The sequence below is a fragment of the Homalodisca vitripennis genome, unplaced genomic scaffold (genome assembly GCF_021130785.1).
Source record: "Homalodisca vitripennis isolate AUS2020 unplaced genomic scaffold, UT_GWSS_2.1 ScUCBcl_44;HRSCAF=766, whole genome shotgun sequence".
In the NCBI taxonomy this organism is placed as follows: Eukaryota; Metazoa; Arthropoda; class Insecta; order Hemiptera; family Cicadellidae; genus Homalodisca; species Homalodisca vitripennis.
This window is the reverse complement of record NW_025776168.1, coordinates 119,332-140,529: the sequence shown is the minus strand read 5'-3', so window position 1 is coordinate 140,529 and position 21,198 is coordinate 119,332. Positions and strand designations below refer to the sequence as shown.

The following is a 21,198-nucleotide window of genomic DNA, read 5'->3' as shown; positions in this document are numbered from 1 at the left end:
TATCAAAAAGCAATATGTTGGGAAGACTATTTGAACTCCGTGATGAAGTGATAACGTTTTTGGCACAGCAGAAACAAAACGAGCTTAGTGCAGAGTTCAAAAAACCCTGGAACCAAGTGATTTTGGCCTATTTATCAGACTTTTTTGACACGTTAAATAACCTAAACTTGAGACTGCAAGGTGCAGACTCAAATATAGTAACACATCGGGATGCCATCAAGATGTACGTTTAGAAAGTACAACTTTGGATACGTAAAGTGTCAATGAACCCCAGCAACTATTCAAGTTTCAGCAAAGTAGTGTCAGTCTCAGAAGAAGTATGTTTTGAGGACGTTTTTGAAGGACCGCTTTTGAAAAACTTGATAATTGACCATTTGAAGAACCTCAAGGAGGAGTTCAGCAGGTACTTTCCTAACTTGTCAGAGAAGTTGTACAAACTATCAACTGACCCGTTCAACATGGACATACAGTTGCTGCCAGAAGAGTTGCAAGAGGAGGGAATAGAAATAAAAAATGACTCTGCTGCAAGATACGATTTTGACAAAATGGACAAGCCCTCATTTTGGTTAAAGTACTTTAAAGTTTACCCCAGTGTTTCAGGGAAAGCTGTTCGGATGTACTTGCCTTTTTCAACAACATACATGTGCGAAAAAGCGTTTTCAACTCTTGTGGCGATCAAAACCAAGTACCGCAACAAACTTGATGTCGAAAGTGACCTACGCTGTGCTTTGTCTGAAACTCAACCCAGGATCTGTCAGCTTATCCAAAACATGCAAGCGCACCCATCTCACTAAATTACATTTTATGTTTTGTTTTTATAAGTAGGTAGGCCTATTGTTTCACCTTCCTTAAATTGAAAATGTATCTGTGTTACAATGTTAAATTTTGTATCAGTTATTATATTCGTTTTTCATGTAATACTTGTTTAAATTTTCACCATACGTACAATTATTGATATGTGTAGGGGGGCGTGGGGGGTCTCCAAATAACCAGAGGGGGCGTGGTACAAAAAAGTTTGGGAACCCCTGCCGTAGTGGGTATACTTTCATTCCTATCATGGTTAAATTGTGGAGCCACATCTCTCAAAAAGCGGAACAGAGCAATGTTAGAACTGGAACTTTTGGATTCCATCAAAATATAACATACAGGAAAAGCCTGAAACAAATCAGTAAATTAAATACTTCATAGGGATAGCTATCTAAAAATAATAGTGAAAGTGACTGTGACCTGCTGGTTGTAATTTGCAATTTGTTTAGAAGCAGTATTGATTGAAACCGTACAGAAAGAAAAGTGTGAAACTAATGTTGAATATAAACTCACACAATTTCAAAATTGTCACTACTACAGATTTACTACATACACCATAAATATTAGAATTCAGCTTACTTGGCTGAAGTGCATGGTCATGATCGTCAGTTATTGACGAGAAGGTTGTACATTGGGACGAACCTTAAATGTCCCATCAATGTGGACCTCATGTGCTTCCTCCATCAGTTGGATAAAATCTTCAGTTTCTTTCGGTTTCTTTTTAAAATCTTCGGTTGTTTGGTTGACGGAGCATTACGGCAAGGTCTTCCAAGGATTGAGGAATCCTCTGCCGCTTTGCTCGGTACTTGGCCGAACGCATTTGTTCGTACCCTATCCTGCTGGTTACTTCCACTGGTTCCCTGCAATACAAAGAAATTCCTTTACTCCTAATCAAATATGCATTTATGCTCTTAGTATACCTACTTTTTTTCTCATTACACATAAGTGATATATTACGTGTGAAGTTATTATATCTAATCTCCGTTTAAGGTTTTATACATATTATTTGAATTATTTGTAATCATAGAAATATACTAATTTTATATGATTTGAATATTAAATGTATCTCCAGTTTACATTCCATTCATTGCAGCGTCTGCTATCTGGGATGGACTACTCATTAATTATTTTGAGTGTGACCCTCAACATCTAGAACCTCAAATGTGTTCCAAGGTATTAAAAGATTCTACAAAAAAATGTAAATTATAATATATTATACAAGGGATTGGGTTGTTGGAAAAAAAGAGAGCAAAATATTAAGGAGTATTTAGGAGCTGGGTGTACCGAGTCATCAGCCAATATGGCCGAGAAACAAATCTTAGTTTGGGACCGGAAGACGATTAGATAAAGAGATTGGAATGCGGAGGAGCGAACGGCCGAATTAGTGTTTGGCCCGTGTGATCTCTGCATAGCGCGCGACACCACCGAGTCTGTAATTTCCACCCAAACCACATAGGTACGAGCAACAAAGTTAATCCTATAGTAGAAGTGACAATACTAGTCTATAAACATTGTTCATGTGCCACTTAAACCCGTTAACATATTTTCCAATTCTTAAAGGTCATATATACAAGTGCATATGTATTAAAAAGAATAAGTGTCTAAACCTTACAATTACTTAATATTTGTTTAGCAATTTATTATTTATTTTAAACAAAACCACGTGACGCGTACCACAGTAACAAAAAGTGTGTCGTTATACAGGCCGTGAATACATCACGGAGAGGAGTTGTGATATTTATTTTCCCTTTCCAATTTACTTAATTATAATCGTTACTTAAAAAGTTGCCCTTCTTTCAATATTTTTCTATTATATGCATATTTATAGAATAGACAACAGTTACTTTTCTAATAATAGTGATGATACCACAGTTTTAAATAATTATGGCTAAATTGACTTTAACGAAATAACAACATAACATTCACATTACCGTTTATAGAACTACACTATATAATGCGTAGCTGTTATTGACCTCACTGATGACAGTTTTCACACTTTAACACAACTGCTGAGGGAGGGGTTGATTGAATGTAATGTTTAGTTTAGCTCCATTCCAACTTTCACATTGTCCAGCGTTTGAATTCTGACTCTGAGCCTTGACTCCTGGAATGATAAGTCTACGTTCACTGAAGGGATTTAGCAAGAACAAAACAAGAGAGTAATTTGAGAGAATACTATTTAGTACTTGCCAATATTTCGGGCTCCTTGAACATGCCCGATTTAATTGGGTACTGATATAAGAGGGACAGCGAGGTTTTAGAGCCAGCCTAGCCATGTAGTCGGCAACGAAGATGTTTAAAACGCGATCTCGGTAGCAGAGACATCTATATTTAAAGAAAGTCTTGTTTACCAAGAAACAATACACACTAGAATAAGCATGCTCAGTGTTTCATCAGGTGCAGAATTAAAATGGAGCAAAATTCAAAATTCACATTTCTAACTTTGCTTTGAGGGCTTGCGTGTTAAAAGTAATGCATTTTACCAGTTCAATATAATTGAAACAATGTATCAATACCCCACACTACGTGTTGTGTAACGGACTGAAGTTTCATGCAAAATTTGAAATATATAGCACATTTTATTTTTTATTTACCTACAGAGAGATACAATGACAGACAGTCGCACAAAACAGATTTTTATGTACCCCCTGTAGACAAAATATAAATTGTGTTGGCGTACTGAGTAATGACTATCCAATCTGGTCTATATCAAAATGAAGTTTTTTGAAAAATTAAAGTTTACAGAAAAAATGTTCTCGAGATAACTTACCACATCATACACTCACATTAAATTAGAACCACCAAAGTACCAAACAAGAACCACTTTAAAGTTATTTAAATACAAACCAATCTTATTTATTCTGTAATAGATATTACATCATACAATGGTTTAGTGTATCAAGTACAGAGGTTTATCACAAGATAAATGAATCAAGCAACGTCGCCATGGCTGCTGCTTGGATGGATGACCCGCTGAGCGATTCACTAGCCGACAAGACAGTATATGATTTGTATTCAATGTCTGAATTCCCTTGTAATTTCGTTTGACAGCATCAAATGCTCAAATCATTAACTTTATTAGCAAAGCTCGAATTGACAGGAGATACATATTAAACCACATAGACATAATTATAAAAATATATGCCTACTCATTTTATTTGTTTACATTCAACGGTTTGTCATTCATGTAAAAGGTAGAAAACGTATATATAGATAATGATTTTGTTATCAATTCAGTAAACGTCCGGTAAGGCGAATATCCAGGACATTTGGTCGAGAGATGGCTTGATACAAATTACATATCAGGTTCAGTGACATTTTGTTAACATTAATAATACTAATTCAAAGTGGTAAATCATTTCATTTATTTATTTGGGTATTTAAGTACACCGGGGTGAAAAAGTAATTGGGTTTATACTGACACTGCCTAAAGAAGTCACGTGCCTAAGTAGTGACTCAGTAGAAGGCCATGGATCAGCGTTCGTTTCTGTCAATCTGAATGACTTCGAGCCTTTCGACTAGCCACTTTTAAAAGACGAACAAAATATGATATGCCCACTAAAAATCCCACTATTACCGCCATATCAACAATAATTCCAACTTGTTTTTGTTATTTACTTTATGCTAAAAGCGTTTTGACTTGAACTACAAGTCTACGGTACAAGTCACATTCACAAAAACTTAAGATTTTCCTACCTGTTAACCCAAATTTAATGTACTATAACTGATTTGTACTACACAAATAAACTGCAAAATATCTATGTTTTGTACAGGTGTATACAGAATATCATAAACCTTTCAATATTAGTAAACAATAGAATCATAACGAAGGCATAAGGTTAATAAACCCTAGTTTGATAAAACAATTAGCGTTGGGTAAATGTAGAACCTAAGCAACGAAATTTTAAGCGATAGCCTACAGTAAGTTTATACACGTGGGAATGGAAACGAACTTCCGGTGTTGGGCGCTCCCGTTGAAGCCTCCTTAGAATATTTGGTAGACTATACAGGTTAAAACGCTTTCCATTAAAATAACATTCAAATCAGTCTCATATATATTTCGGTCACTTCTAGATGAAGACTTTATTTTGTAAAAATTTTACAAATTGTACTTTTACAATCATGCAACATCTCTCTCGTCTCTTAGATATCTATTTAAATAATCCACAATTTACAAAATCAATAATAATATACAATATATATATATATATATATATATATATATATATATATATATATATATATATATATATATATATACAATTAATTTACAATTTAGAAATTGCATTGTTTTGTAATCATATATTATATATTTTATTATAAATTAACATAATAAAATATATGATTACAAAACAATGCAACTTCTTAATTGCAAATTAATTGTATTTTTCATGTGACTCGAATTAACATATTATAATATTTTAATCTTTCTCATTAATTTAGAAACATATAGTAATTGTTATTAATGGAACTGTTAAGAGAAAATAACGGCGAGTTCGCTAAGGTATCATACACTGTTATCATAAATTCTAGAATCAAATTAGTACTTTTCACTACCATCTCAAGACATCCTCAATTTAGATGTAACCATATACATCTTATTTATTCACACTACGTCTGGTACAGTTATGTTTATTGCAGTAATTTATTCCTGCTTTCTGCTCAACTTACCAAAATGTCAGTTCTGGAATTTAAAATTGTTTTAACTTGATGTAGGAATACAAGAACTATTTGGATAATTTGTTGTTGGTACTTACGTAAGGGGATGTAACAGAAATAAATACAATCAAAGTAAAAATACATAAAACGGTAGACAAAGTTGGCAACTCAGAGTAACAACTCATGTCATTAGTTACGCAAATTATGTACTTTGGAAAGTATTGCATACCCAATTAGTATTTATGAAACTCAGTCAAATCGATTGCAATTTTAGTCTGAATATAAATATTTTTAGCAGGATTGTAGGACTGTAGGTTCACGCCTAGTTTTGACGAGGGTGGCTGACGTCACTTTTCTGCAGGGTAGGACAGTTAGTCCACGGGTGTCGGCGTGGACTAACTGTCCTACTTTTCAAAACTGACCTGGCCGTGCAATAATTTTTCTACCTGCGCTCATTCTTCTTTCTGAGGAAGAATGTGAGTGATACTTCCACTACACACGCACAGCGTACTGCTTAGGCAGTAAATATAAACAACAGCTTACTCAAACCAAAACTCAAGGTATCACATATGAAGTGAATTGCTAATTAGGATTAAATTTGATCAAATTCCATACATCACCACATTACTACCTGAGTAATTCGGCAATATCCTATTGAACAGTAACATCTACAGTAATTTTGTTTTTATTATACCTTATATTGGCCCATCGTTAGTATAATACGGTATATGCGAGTAAACACGTCACTCATAGTACACGTTAATTGAAATTGATTGTTTTATTGTTACTGTTGTTAATTAAATCAACACTTTAGATCATATTTAATACATCACATTTATAATTGTATCAAGTAACTTTAAATATATAACTATACATAGACAAAGTATGGTATTACTTTAAATAGTGGCTGTTGGCCTATGAACCAAAAATTCAATGAAGCTGTCCACAGAGACATATTAGCTTACACAAACGAGTGCGAGTATATACGAGTACTAAAATGTATATCAGGAGGTAAGATGTATTAAAAATGAAACTTTTAAAAGAGATATAACTCAATTAGGGAAATTTGTTGATTATTTGTAGTAACAACGAACTTGATGTTTATTAAAAACAACTTGCAGTATGGATAATTTTACAGAAGGTTATGAAAACTAATTATGATCTCATATTAAAAATTCTTATTTTTGAATTACTAATACATTATTAATTACAATTTACAAATTAATGCTGAATTGAATAGTAACACTAGATTAACCTAAAATGTAAGTTAACTTTCGACTTACAAATTTAATATCATTCTGGAAGAAAATTAATTTACCGACGGATATTGTTATTGAAGAAAATAATACCTTATACAAATTTAATAAGTGGGATTATTGCCCGAAGTCCAGGTAGTTGATAAATTAAAACAACGTAAAATTTTAAAAGGAGGACGATTAACAATAAACTAATATTTTTACACAGAAATGTTGTGAAAATGAAGTTTATTGCATCTTTGTGTATTATTTTATTGTTTTGCGTTAAAGATTTATATGATAGCCCTATAGTAAATATTATACTTCCATTCTAAGTTAAACTTTAAATTTACAAAGTTAGAAACCTAGCTGATAAAAATAAATTAATACCTGAATACCTTTTTTTTGTAACATGTTCTGCTCAGTGAATTGCTATGTTATTTGGTATTCACGGTTTTGCTATGACAAGTGTAATCCTGTTGTAATATAAGTACTAAACCACAAACATTTATAAAAATCCAAGTATTATCTTACAAGACTGACATCATATTTTAGCAAATTTAGGATTTAAATAATCGTAGCATTACATTTGCATTACATTACACTGCATACTCAATATTTGCTAAAGTGTACAATTAAAAGTGGATTTTTACCAAAACTTTTCATTTTCTTATCTGAACATATTTCTCACTCTGTGTTCAACAGTGGTTGCAGAAAAGGTTAAATAAATAGTGGTGACTATCAAGCTAATTCTATACTTTCAAATATAAATAAATTGAAAGTAGTGGTAAAATAATTACACATATGATTGTGCTATATTAAAATAATATTTGAACACAACAGTTTAACAAAACTGTTAACTAAAGTCAACATACGCGTATTGTATAACACTCTTATGCTAATTACCTGATGTTTCTGTGCATTTTACGATAATTTAATAGTTGTTTTGACAGTGGGGTGAAAACGAATCCACAAAGCAAATACCATTATAATAGTTACAGCAATTCTTAAGTTGTAAATGGTGTATTACTTAACAATACACTTAAGAAAATAAACCAGATTTTCATTTATGCATTTAGCTTTTGTTTCAATCCATCTGTAGCTGTCTTCTTCTGTAGCGAGTCAGAAAGAACTAGTAAAAAGACAGTAGTCTACTGAATAATATTTATCAGATATAGAGTATAGATCTCGAAACATCCGTTCAAGAACAGTAGAGTGAGTACGGCGATCCCCTGTCAACCCCTCGTCAAAAGAAACCCGTGAGTCGGACAGTAGGTCCACGGTTCCGGCCTGTGACCCACAGTCCACCCCTTCAGAAGTAGGTAAGAAATTACCTCGACAGTTTTACGACGTGGACCTACAGTCCGTTTACCGTTTAGCAGTGGACTGACCTTTATGAAATTATTTATGGCTGTTGCTTAACATATACATTCAATTAAATGCACATTTTTTTATATATTCTTGTTATGTTAATTTGTTTTCCTTACTAAAACTCTAAAGCCAGTAAATCCGTATTTGAAGAAAACCCATTAACCAGATTAAAAGCAATGAGACTAAACGTCAAGCGTGAGGTGTGCTGCTAGAGAGTTTTATCTGGTTCGAGAATGTTAAGTAGTTCTAAAAAAGGAACCGGGCTAAAGGAACTTGGGTGACAAAGTGCTAAAAAAACTCTTCCAACCCGCACGGTACTAGACAAGGAAACACGTCTCACTAAACCTGCCGATCAAACATTTAAATGCATTTTTCAAATTTATTCAACGTCATACAGCGTTAAATGGAGAAGCCTATAGTATTACTAAGTAAAAAGGTAAACATGATATGTTAATAACGACATAGATATTTTCCAATCTAGGTCCTCTTACCTTGTTATAACTTCAAGGCGTCGTGAAACAATTTTACGTATACTTTGATTTAAAATATTTGTTTATAATTAATCCACTGTTTTCTATTATACTTTGTTAGTTGAGTACAATGTCAAGGGTGAAATGGAATGATCCAAGTTTGATAGAGGGCGTTTCATCTTTATCTACCTGCGAGATCTGTGGACTGTGTGAAGTCAGCTGTAGGCTATCCGGAAACTGGGTAAACGGACTGTAGGTCCACGTCGTAAAACTGTCGGGGTAATTTCTTACCTGTTTCTAAAGGGGTGGACAGTGGGTCCCAGGCCGGGACCATGGACCTACTGTCCGACTCACGGGTTTCTTTTGACGAGGGTTTGACAGGGGATCGCCGTACTCACTCTACTGCCCTCGAACGGATGTTTCGAGATCTATACTCTATATCTGCTAAATAGTATTCAGTAGTCTACTGTCTTTTTACTAGTTCTTTCTGATTCACTAAAGAAGAAGACCACCTACAGAAAGATTGAAACAAAAAGCTAAATGAAGTATCCGTCGGTAAAGAAATTTTCTTCCAGAGTTACATTAAATTTGTAAGTCAAAAAGTTAACTTACATTTTAGGTTAATATAGTGTTACTATTCAATTCAGTAGTTATTTGTAAATTGTAATTAATCATGTATTGGTAATTCAAAAATAAGCATTGTTAATATGAGATAATAATTAGTTTTCTTAACCTTCTGTAAAATTATCCATACTGCAAGTTGTTTTTTAATAAACATAAAGTTAGTTGTTAGTACAAATAATCAATTGAGTCATACCTCGTTTAAAAGTTTAATTTATAATAAAATCTTACCTCCTGATACATGTTAGTAGTCGTATACGTGTATACTCGCACTCTTTTGTGTAAGCTAATATGTCTCTGTCCACAATTTCATTGAATTTTTGGTTTATAGGCCAAGAGCCACTATTTAAGGTAATACAATATTTTGTCTATGATTAATTATCTATTTAAAGTAATTTGATACAGTTATAAATGTGATATATTAAATATGATCTAAAGTGTTGTTTTAATTAATAACAGTAATATTAAAACAATCAACACTATCCATTTCAATTAACGTGTACTATGAGTGACGTGTCTACTCGCATATATCGTATTAAACACTAATGATGGACCAAGATAAGGTATAATTGAAACAAACTTACTGTAGATGTTTATCATTCATTAGGATATTGCGGAATTACCCAGACAGTAATGTAGTGATGTATGGAATTTGTTCAAATTTAATCCCAATTAGCAACCCACTTCATACGTGATACCTTGAATTTTGGTTTGAGTAAGCTGTTGTTTATATTTACTGCCTAAGCAGTACGCTGTGCGTGTGTAGTGGAAGTATCACTCACATTCTTCCTCAGAGAGAAGAATGAGCGCAGGTAGAAAAATTATTGCACGGCCAGGTCAGTTTTGAAAAGTAGGACAGTTAGTCCACGCCGACACCCATGGACTAACTGTCCTACCCTGCAGAAAAGTGACGTCAGCCACCCTCGTCAAAACTAGGCGTGGACCTACAGTCCTACAATCCGGAAACTGCCTTAGCTCTGTGTTTTTTTATACTACTCTCGCATCTAGCAGATTTCTGTACAGTTTTGTAGATGGATATTTTTTATCATTTTAATAGGTTTTTTTGGTTATGTGTACTTAATTGTAAAAAGCGTCAGCAAGTAGTTTTGTCATTTCCAAGTAATCAGCTAATTTTAAAATGTCCATATACTCCCTAGTTATATTTCGTAAGTAAATCATATCTTTGATTCATTATTTTAATCTACTTATATACAATATTACTTGAGGAATACATTACATTATGTTAACAATTTATGTAAAGTTATTTAATTCTTGTTTAGAAGTTCGTCATTAATGTAAAAATTAAAACCCTTTTAATTTTATACATGAAATAATATAAACAGTTCTGATAGATTAGTTTCTATTAGCAATAAAATATACACTTTTAGAAAATAATCTGATTTCTGGAGTACGATAAACTCAAACAATAGAAATATTCTGCGAGGACGTCCTTGAGCCTGGCAGGCTCACGACTCGAACCGAGGGGCGAGGGCCTGTAGGTTTATTGCACCATCGTCACATTTTGAGATAATGGGTCATTGATAGGTGCAATATGCTGTAGAAGACTTCCCGTATCCGGTTCTGACACATTATACTGTATATAGCTTTCGTCTCCCACACACAATTGCTAAATAAATTCCTGGAAATTATGAGCATTGTTGTACATTTGTTTTAATTGAAACACTGAAGCAATTCACTATTTTGTTTGTGTTGTGTAATTATTCAACAAAATTGCATAGCCTGTTCTAATATGGTGGCATAACAGTAGTTGTGGAATACCTGACATAGTTGAGGAAGAAATTAACACGTGTTATCGATCTATCGTAAATAACTATCGTTAATAGATGAACGTTAAAAATATAAATCGACGAAAATAAATCTGTTTTTTTTTTTAGTTTGGAGATTATCCTAATACAGTAGGACCTTGATATATCGAACCTCAAGGGGATTTACAAAACTTCGATATATCAAGAATTTCGATATAATGAGGTTCGATATATCAAGGCTGTTTGGGGCAGACTTCGATATATAGAGGTTTACAACTGATGTTGTATTATTCATTATATCAAGGTTAACTCTGACAGACTTCGATATATAGAGGTCCACACCCACTACAATAATACAGTACAATTAAGAATCGTACATTACTTTATCGGGAAATGTGAATAAGAAATTATAACAAGTACACCATACATCAATTTAAATTTATTTATTTTTTAACTAAACGTATAGAGTAATATTATTACATAAATATGAATATGAAATACTGTAACGTCTTAAAAAGTTATGTTGTACAGTATAAATACACATGTCTGAAATACGGTTCTACTGTACTGTATTTTAAATGTTTAAAATGCTACTGTAATGTAGGCTTACGTACATGCTATAAAGAGTTTGCAAAACTTATTTACTGTTGTTAAAAAAAATCTACTCGCACTAATCGTGGTAACGTCCAAATTAAACTGAGGGTGGAGTGGTGATCCACCACTGGCGTCTACAGAAAACAAAGGAGTGTCGGTGGTGGGGGTTTCAAGTCTCGACATGAAAAATACGGTACCTACTCTACTTTGATGGTTGTTTGTTTGCACAACACGACAATACAGTACTAAAGTTCGTTTCGTTGATAAACTGAAATTTCGATATGTTGAGGTAATTATAAGAAAACTTCGATATATAGAGGTAAAAAATAGGCAAAATTATTGGCGAAAATTCGATATATTGAGGTTATTTACTTGAAATCTTCGATATGTAGAGGTAAAATTAGCATTGAAGTAAATGGGACATTCAAGGGGAATTATAAAACTTCGATTTATCGAGGAATTCGATATATTGAGGTTCGATATATCAAGGTCCTACTGTAGTTATAACAATAGTCTAATAGTCTCCAATAGATGTCCCTTTTGGTTACAGTTTTAAACTAATTACACGTATTACAGGAAACAACCTTAGATCCGTCAGAAGAGACATGTTATAGGCACATTTGTTATTCTTACATATACATTCTTTCCAATGTCCATGTCTGATCAGAAAGGCATTTAGCTTAACAGATCACAAATTTAGCTGTTTCTCAGAAGAAGAAAAAATCTTTCAAACAATACTACAAAAAATATTAAATTAGTGTTTTAATTGAAACTGGTGTAGAAAAACAGTTAATTAAATAAATTTGTATGTATACTTTTAGTGATCATTCCAACAAAGTGCTCCTTAAAAAATTATATTTAACAAAATAAAACATGGAATTTTAAACAACCCTATCTTGTCTATATCAAAGTAAAGTTAACAGAAGAAATCTTTCTCGAGATAACTTACCACATAATAGTCTCATATTAAATTGTGTTTATAGCAGTGTTCCAATAATGAAAGTTTCGGTGAGCTAAATAGGGTACTGCAACTCGAGAGTTCACTGACATTAAATATTGTTACCTACTTTGAACATTGACTTTCCACTCTGGTAATTGTTTTCATTTTAGTGTATGAATAAAAATTTCCCATGTAAAAAAGTCTTTATTGGACTAGGTTTGTTTAAAAATTTATTTATCCTGCCATATTTTCATCGCCACAATGGTTGCGTATAATACTAATAAAAATACAATAGCTAACGCTAGGCCATATCCCATGGAATGAAATTTACCATTATCGAACTCAGTGTTGTCAGCCAAATTCTATGGTTGACCTCATTTTTGTTTATGTAGAAATGAAGTTTCATTTAAGTCTAATTATGAAATATTTTTCGAAATGATACACTGTCACATGATACATTCAGTTTTTTTTCATTTTATTGCGTTTCATATTAATGTTTAAATAATAAATGTCTACACACCTAGTTCACACCTGTCCACTCACCATAAAATGGTGTGGGATGTGTTGGGATAAGTAGTCTACATGTGTCATACAAGTTGTTACCCGTGGCTACGCAGGCTTAAAAAATTAAAAGTTCGAAGCCTACTTTATCAAAGCACTTATGATATAATATAATGGTCCTCTATGATGTGTTTGAAACGCAAGTAGGCATATGATCAGGTTCATATTATTTCAGTGTTTATGTTTAGACGATGTTTATGTACCAAGTCATGTCATGTTTGGTTTGTATTAGGAGCATTCCTCGTTCAAATTCATCATATTTCCAATAACACAACTGAATTTACCTCGCTGCCTCATCAATAAATTATTTACACAGGTCTCCAAAAACAGCTTTGCTTGAAAAACCGATTATTCCAGCCATTGTGAACTACTTCCGATCTAACATATTTTTAGTGCCATAGATGAGTTTTCCTCTCTGTCCCGACGTTGGAAATATATTTACTTACTTAGGAATGAGAAGCCTATTAAAATACTTCGATCAAAACGTATCTGGTTCCGAGCATTTCAAATGACTCCGATTCTATTGTATTTACGGTTCCATAGTTGAGTTTGCCTTATTTACCCGATCAACAAAATGTTTATGAAGAATACATACATCTTAGGACTGAGAACAGGAGTTTAGTGTCAGTTAAATTTGAATATAAAAAATAAATTATAATTAAAATAGTGGTTAAATAAAATAAACATATTGGTGTGCTGCCATAGTATAATGTTTACACAGAACAGTTCATTACATTTGACAGGTTCATTGAATTCAAATTACAAAACTTTAAAGACCAAGAATTGGAACTTTCGCTATCTTAAAGACCATTATTGTGGAGCCCGGAAAGTTTTTAGAAATAAGAATAGAGCTATATTCGTCCCAGGAACCGTAGAAATATGTCTATGAAAAGTTTCAGTAGAATCGGTTGAGTAGTATACGCGTGAAAACAAAACAATAAAACAAAGGCACTTTCACATGTATAAAATATTATTATTATGTTAAAATGGTTAATATATTATTATGGGTAAATTGAGTTTATTTACAAATATATTTATTGTGCTATGTTATCAAAGTCACAATGGTAACCCATAAAAATAATGTAATATACGCTAAAGGTCACCTAAATCCCATGGTGTGACGTTTACCACAATCGAACGCAGTGTTCCTCATATAGTACTGAAGCTTCATGCATAATTTAAAGTCTATATGTTAATTATTGTCTGTTATATTGTGCAGAAATACAGTTTTAAATGAAAGTTGTCCAGCCCCACGACTGATAGGCTTCCCACTAAGTTAATTGCCATGTAATCACATGATCGGGGCAAGGTAGTTTACTGAGCTAAAGGGGACCAATTGGTAAACATGGCTTTGACAAACGACATCAATGTCACAGAAAATGAGGGCAGGGGACATTCCAAAGATTTCACCCTAACAAACAAGGTCTTCGCTTATGCTGCATATGACCAGGTTTATAATAATCAAAACATAATTTAATCAATAATGCATGAAGAAAATTAAAATTAATATATTAAGTTCTATCGATGATTGAAAAGTATTAAATTACCGTTTAAGATGACTTTTTCCTCTAGTTTTACTCGTACTTAACGTAATCGACTTGTTATTTATTGATCATTGATCTAACTTTATTTTTATTCTTAATAATTAAAACAGTGTTACCCTTATACATAGATTCGAAGTACTAAACCACCCCTCCACGAATGAACGTAAGAAATGGCTTTTAAAAATTATTCCTTACGTTAGGTAAAAAAGATCTATTTTAATTAGTAAACGCCTGTCTTTGTTTGTGAACAAAAATTATGAATAATGTAAATAATTATTAAGACTTTAAAAAAATTTTAAATTAGTACTCGTATGTTCATCGAATTATATTATATTTTTTAACTACAGATTTTGGTTTAGATCCCAATAATTTGATTAAATTGATCTGATAATATTTTGAATACCCAGACCTCAGAATAAACTTAGATATTCTATCCAAAACTACCGCAAAAACAGTACGGCGTATTTAACGCATCCTATGTGAAGAAAGGCAATTACACAATTACCTAGGGTTGCGGAAAACCAAAAGATACATTTAAGACACAAATTGCGACTTTTGCTACATACATTCTATTAGCAGCTGCTGTTTATTGTTTGGCTGATTATAGATAATAATCATATACCAGGTTATTGCCATTATCAGAGGTAATACTTATATAAAATATATATGATTTAAAATTTGTATTAGTTTGATAAATAACATTGTAGTAATAGCGTTTAATAGCAAATAACCAACAATGGTCTGTGCATAATATATAACAGATCAGTTTAATATCTTAGTTGGTTATGAGAACTAATTAAACAGCTCCTGAATTAAATTTCAAAATGTTTGGAAATGACAGTTGAGCATTTGGTAAAATGTTAATTTTTAATTTTCTTGTTTACTTAATAAAACACAACATAGTTAATACAGGAAAATGTTATATAACTTTATTTTAGCATTAGAACATATAATACGTCAAAAAATATTTCTTTCATTTGTGTTTGATAAACCACAATACTTTCAGACTTTTTGTTGAGAATCTGGCATTATTGAGAATTTGATGTTTCGAATTGAAAAAACACATTGAAAACAATTAAAAAAAGTTTAAGCGTGGGGGCATATTATATAACGGAATCTGACCGCTGTTTCATATAGTAAAATAACACAACAATAAAATATTAATGTTATTATTTACGGTGATTTAATTGGACATACATAGTACAGATACAATAAACATTCCATTTATATATATATATATATGTATGTATAAATATATTCATTTATTGATGTTAGGTTGAATAAGGTTTAATAATTAAAATAGTTTTTTTTATTATTAAACTAAAGACTTATTTTCAAAATCTCCAAGAGTTGTATTCAAAAGCCCACAAACATTAAACAGATGGGCTGTACTGATTCTCTAAAAAGGTAAATAAGGAATCGCAGCCCTTTGGTTGTAAACCTTGGCAAAAACCTCGTTGTGGAACCTGTAAGATCATGTCTACAAGTAAAAATTTCAAAAGTAATGTAACCCATCATGTATATCCTATCAAAGGAACTATCAACTGTGACACTAAAAACCTTATTTACCAATTTTTACTATAAATTTTGTGAAAAACAATATGTCGGCCAAACATCAAATCCTTTACGCATACGAGCCAGTCACGCTATCCATGTCCATAAACAAAATCATATAGAAAATTGTTACACCATCAAAGGCATAAATAAGTTCGCTAACAGTTCTAACGAAATGTTTGTTTTTCTTGTTTGAGTTCTTACCTACTTTTTATGTCATAATTTATATTTATACAACTTATATTTATGTGAAGAAGTGTACTTAGATACACGAAAATGTATAAATGTTTTGAACCAATATACCGTGGTTTATTTTTTGGTAGAGAATAACCTGTTTCTATAAATAAATAAATAAATAAATATATATATATATATATATATATATATATATATATATATATATATATATCTGATAAATCTTGTTCAGTAGACTATAGAAGAAGACCGCTACAGAAAGAATAAAAATAGTCCCGCCAACACGTGTGGACTAACTGTTCTACTTTTCAACACTGACCTGGTAGTGCATTAATTTTTATACCTGCACTCATTCTTCATTCTGGTCAGTGATGCTTCCACTACATTCGCGTAGCGCACTGCTAAGGTAATAAATATTAACAACAGTTTACTCAAACCAAAACTCGAGATATTACATATGAAGTGGATAACTAATTGGGATTATATCTAAACAAATTTCACATATCATTATATTGCTATCTAAGTAACTTAATTCAGCGTTATCCTAATAAAAAATAAACGTCTACAGTAAGTTTATATTAATTATTCTTTATCTTGGTCCATCGTTAGTATAATACTGTATATGTGAGTAGATACGTTACGCACATATAGTACACGTTAATGGAAATGGATGGTTTATTGTTTTATCATCACTGTTAATAATTAAAACATCCGTTTAGTTCATATCTAATACATCACATTTATAGTGATCAAATTACGTCAAATAATAATAATAATACTAATATATTCTTTATTGCGTGAAACAATTACAATACTGCATGGCATCCGTCAACGTAACTATATAAAATACATGACTACATCAAATAAATTATGCTCGTCAAAGTAAATACGTACAATGCAATACAATTATTTTATGTATTAGAACCGGGGTTTTCTTGGTTGTTGTTAATTTTAAAAGATTTCATCCCAGTGGCCCATCATGAACTCATCAGTCCAGTAAAACGTCTTTAACATAAGCAAATATTTTAGTCGAGTTTTTAATTTTTTGGGTTCATTAAGTTGTTTGATGCCCTCAGGGAGCCTATTGATTAGTTCGACTCAAACTTATGATGGCAAGTGTTCGAAAGCTGCCGTTCTGTGCTGTTAGACTCGAAAGTTACCCCTGCCAGAAAAAATTCATTTTTAATACATCCACCGAACAAAAGTTTGCAAGATTGCGCAGGACATGCAGTCTTTAAATTTCTAGTAAAAGTTATACAGTACAGTTTTCTTTGATATCTGAATTACATCACTCACTAAGCACTGCATACTCAATATTTTTACTAAAGTGTACAGTTAAAAGTAGATTTTTAACTTTTAATTTTTTTATCTGAATATATTTCTTCCTATGTGCTAAACAGTGGTTGCAAACAAGTTTGAAATACGAAGTGAAATACGATACTATCAAGCTTACTCTATACTTTCAAGACCAAATGTAAAGAAATTACAAAATAGTGGTTAAATTAATGAAACATATGATTGTGCTACCATAAAACAACGTTTACACAGAACAGTTGACTAAAGTTAACAGGCTCTTATACTATTATATAAAAGTCTTGTTCTCTTTACCTGATTTTTCCCGTGCACTTTTGCATCTCTTTAATCGTTTTTCTGCTAGTAGGTGGGAAAAACGTATCCAATACAGCAAAGACCATTATAATCGTTACAGCCGTTATTAAGTTAGAAATGGTTTAACAAACCCAACTTGTTTTATGTACATAGATGTTATTTAATTCTTTCTGTAGCTGTTATCATCTGTAGTCTACTGAACAATATTTAGCAGATATAGATTATAGATCTGCAATATCCACTCAAATGCTTGCAGTGTGAGTACGACGATCCCTTGTCAAGTCCTCTTCAAAAGAAACCCGTGAGTCGGACAGTGGATCCCAGGCCGGGTCCGTGGACCCACTGTCCACCCCTTAAGAAGAAGAATGGCCCCGACAGTTTTACGAGGTGGACCTACAGTCCGTTTAACTTTGCCGATTTCTGCCATGGGGTTAAAGTTTAAAAGTGCTTTATAAATATAAAATCGTCTTAAATCCATAAATTTTTCAGAATCAAAACTTAGATTTTAGTGTAAAAACGCTAACGAATTGTTAAAATACGATTATTTGTCAATATTAATTGGTCATAATTTATATGCAGTACAGATTTTCCCTTTAGAAGCTATATTTTCAATATGAACTATAAACCATTAGAACCTATGCATGACTCACAGCCAACTAAACATGACCTTAAAATATGCCTTCCAGATCAATTTTATTTCTTAAGAGACCCTTACTAGTCGTATCCTGTCTGTCTGTCCACATAGGTCACTAATCTATACGATGATCTTATCAAACAGAGTAAGTAGGAAATTTGGTATAGAGAAAAACGATGGTACTAATAAACAATGTAGCGGTCACAGAAAAGAATTGATTTCAGCTATAACTACTTTGAAGTATTACGTCCGGCAGCGAATACGCTAACCCTACAATTAGGTCGGGCCATCGTACTCTGCTGCATTGATATCACATTGTAACCTTATGACAATTGAATTCCCCTTAAACTATTAACCTAAAGAACCCCTTGTGCTATCTAAACCTGGGAGTAAATTTATTTTGCGGCGGTGGTCAGAATTTTACATTACGGTAAATTTATGGCCGACCAAACTGATATAGGAAAGTGAACCGATGGTCATTTTTTAATAGTGTCGTTACAACAGACGATAGCTAATCCGCATCTTTTGATCATTTATGTGTACAACTACTAGATACTCGTAGATAACTGTGCAATTGAAAGTTGGTGTAGGTGATTGGGATGTTTGCATCTATCAGACACCATTAGGACGGCAGCTGCAGTACTTACATATATTGTGATCGCCTCGTTTTTTTGTACTCGCTCAGCCAGGTACGTAGTTATACTCTCACTAATTTCAAAGGATCTTTAAAGACGAGAAAGAGCAAAATGAATGTATATTTAATGATAATGTGTATTTCTTACACGGTGTTAAAAGATTTAAAAGTCATGAACTCAACATGAAAATTTAAAAAGGATGAAAAAAATCAAGAATTGTTTCACTTCTTGCTGTTTTAACTCTGATGTCACTCGTTTAAACGATACACAATTCATTGCTATTAGAGGATATGCATAGTTGGTAATTTGATTCTAGTAATTTTTAAAACATAAGAGTTCACAAATCGTTAAAATCTGTTGAACTATTCTTAAATAGTGATTTATTCTAAGTTTAACAGTTAGTTTTAAAAACACCCGTTTTTACGTGGAGAATATTGATTGTACGTGACTACATTTTAGTTATATATTTCCAAATACTACTACAAATACCGATTAGATCAAACATGTGCAATGATAAATCATAATTATTTTCCTAACACATAAATGCATTCTTTCTAAACCTAACAAATCCTTCCTAGTTTTGGAATTCTTAAACAGTGCATGAGGAACTGAAATCACTAATGCCTCCAAAATCAAGACCGGTGAAAGAAGTTTTTGCAATAAACCGTAATCAATCGAACGTAATGTGAACACTTACCCACCACTCAGTAGCTATTCTCGAGTTATAACTATAAAAGATATTTGCGGCATCTAATGACCTCATTTCCTTATTAAATTCCCGAAACTACGAAAAGGCTCTATTCACACAGGTGATAAACTTAAACAATAGTAGTCCTTCCAGGAACCATCAGTCTGACGCGTCCTTTACCGGCCCAAACCGAGGCGCCTTCCAACTCAAAAAATATTATACTGTTTACATGTTTCGTACTATAAGATTTTTTATTAAATCTTGAATTTTGCAATACGAGTTTTGTTGATAGTGTTAATATTGAAACGGTGACCTGCACCGAACTCCAAAGTAACAAATCTGACCTTTCCTATAAAGCGACGAGAAAAGCCAGTCAGGGTTAAGCCCAATAACGTATATCAAATCTATTCCCTCTTTTTAACACGTTCATGACGTAACCTTTCAAAAACGTGTAGTGTACCACTGGTTTAATCCCTCGTTGTGAGGTAAATAAAACTTAAACGAAAGTGTACAATCTGTTTTATTTTACAATATTAAATTTGTTACACAAACATACTATCTAAGATACTATAAAAATTGTCAATCTATGAGTTTTATTATTATAAATTAAAGAAATATGCTCCATATTTAAATTTACTTTACATGGATACAGAAATGTAGAAGAATCAATATGAAATTATTAAACAAATTTTGAATGAGTTTAATACAAGTGATCATCCAACGGGTCATTAATTTTTCAATAATAAAACAAAGAAAGTTATAGGAAAATTTAAAGATGAATTGAATAGTGAAGTTATAGAAAGCTTAGTGAATTGAAATTGAAAATGTACCTACTCGTACAAATACCTAGATAAAAATACAGTTAGATGTAAAGGAATTAAGAAAAGTGAAGTAAACAAATCGATAACAATTGAAAATATTAAAAACATGTTTGTTCGAAAATACTACAGAGTTTATAGAAATGACTTGCATTCGAAATTAATCATAAATTGTTTACAATCGTAATAAACAAGTTAGCACTGAGCTCGAAAGATTATAAAAGAATTGTTCTAGAAAGTAAGATTGATAGATTTCGTATGGTTATAAGAATAAATCAAAATCTGATATATTAGATGAAATAAATAAAATTGAAAGCTTTAAAAATTAATGATCATAAATGGAAGATCACTCTCACAAATATAAAAATAAAACTAAAAATATAAATAATAAATTTGTACAAACTCAAAATGGAATGTTTAGAATAGCTGCAAAGTGAATAGAATTAATCAGATCAAAATGAAGAATTTAAGTATACGTTAAATATTATCGATACTTTT

At 32.1% G+C, this 21,198-nt stretch overlaps 1 protein-coding gene across 1 annotated transcript; it reads left to right on the top strand.

Annotated features, from left to right (window-relative positions):
- The first annotated feature begins 263 nt into the window (after window positions 1–263).
- On the top strand, window positions 264–794 carry LOC124370184 (protein FAM200A-like). The gene has a single exon (XM_046828475.1). It carries the CDS (start codon window positions 264–266, stop codon window positions 792–794), a length of 531 nt encoding a protein of 176 aa, XP_046684431.1.
- Window positions 795–21,198: the final 20,404 nt, after the last annotated feature.

Coding starts and splice junctions, on each gene's coding strand:
- LOC124370184 (XM_046828475.1), top strand. CDS start 264: ATGAACCCCAGCAACTATTCAAGTTTCAGCAAAGTAGTGTCAGTCTCA.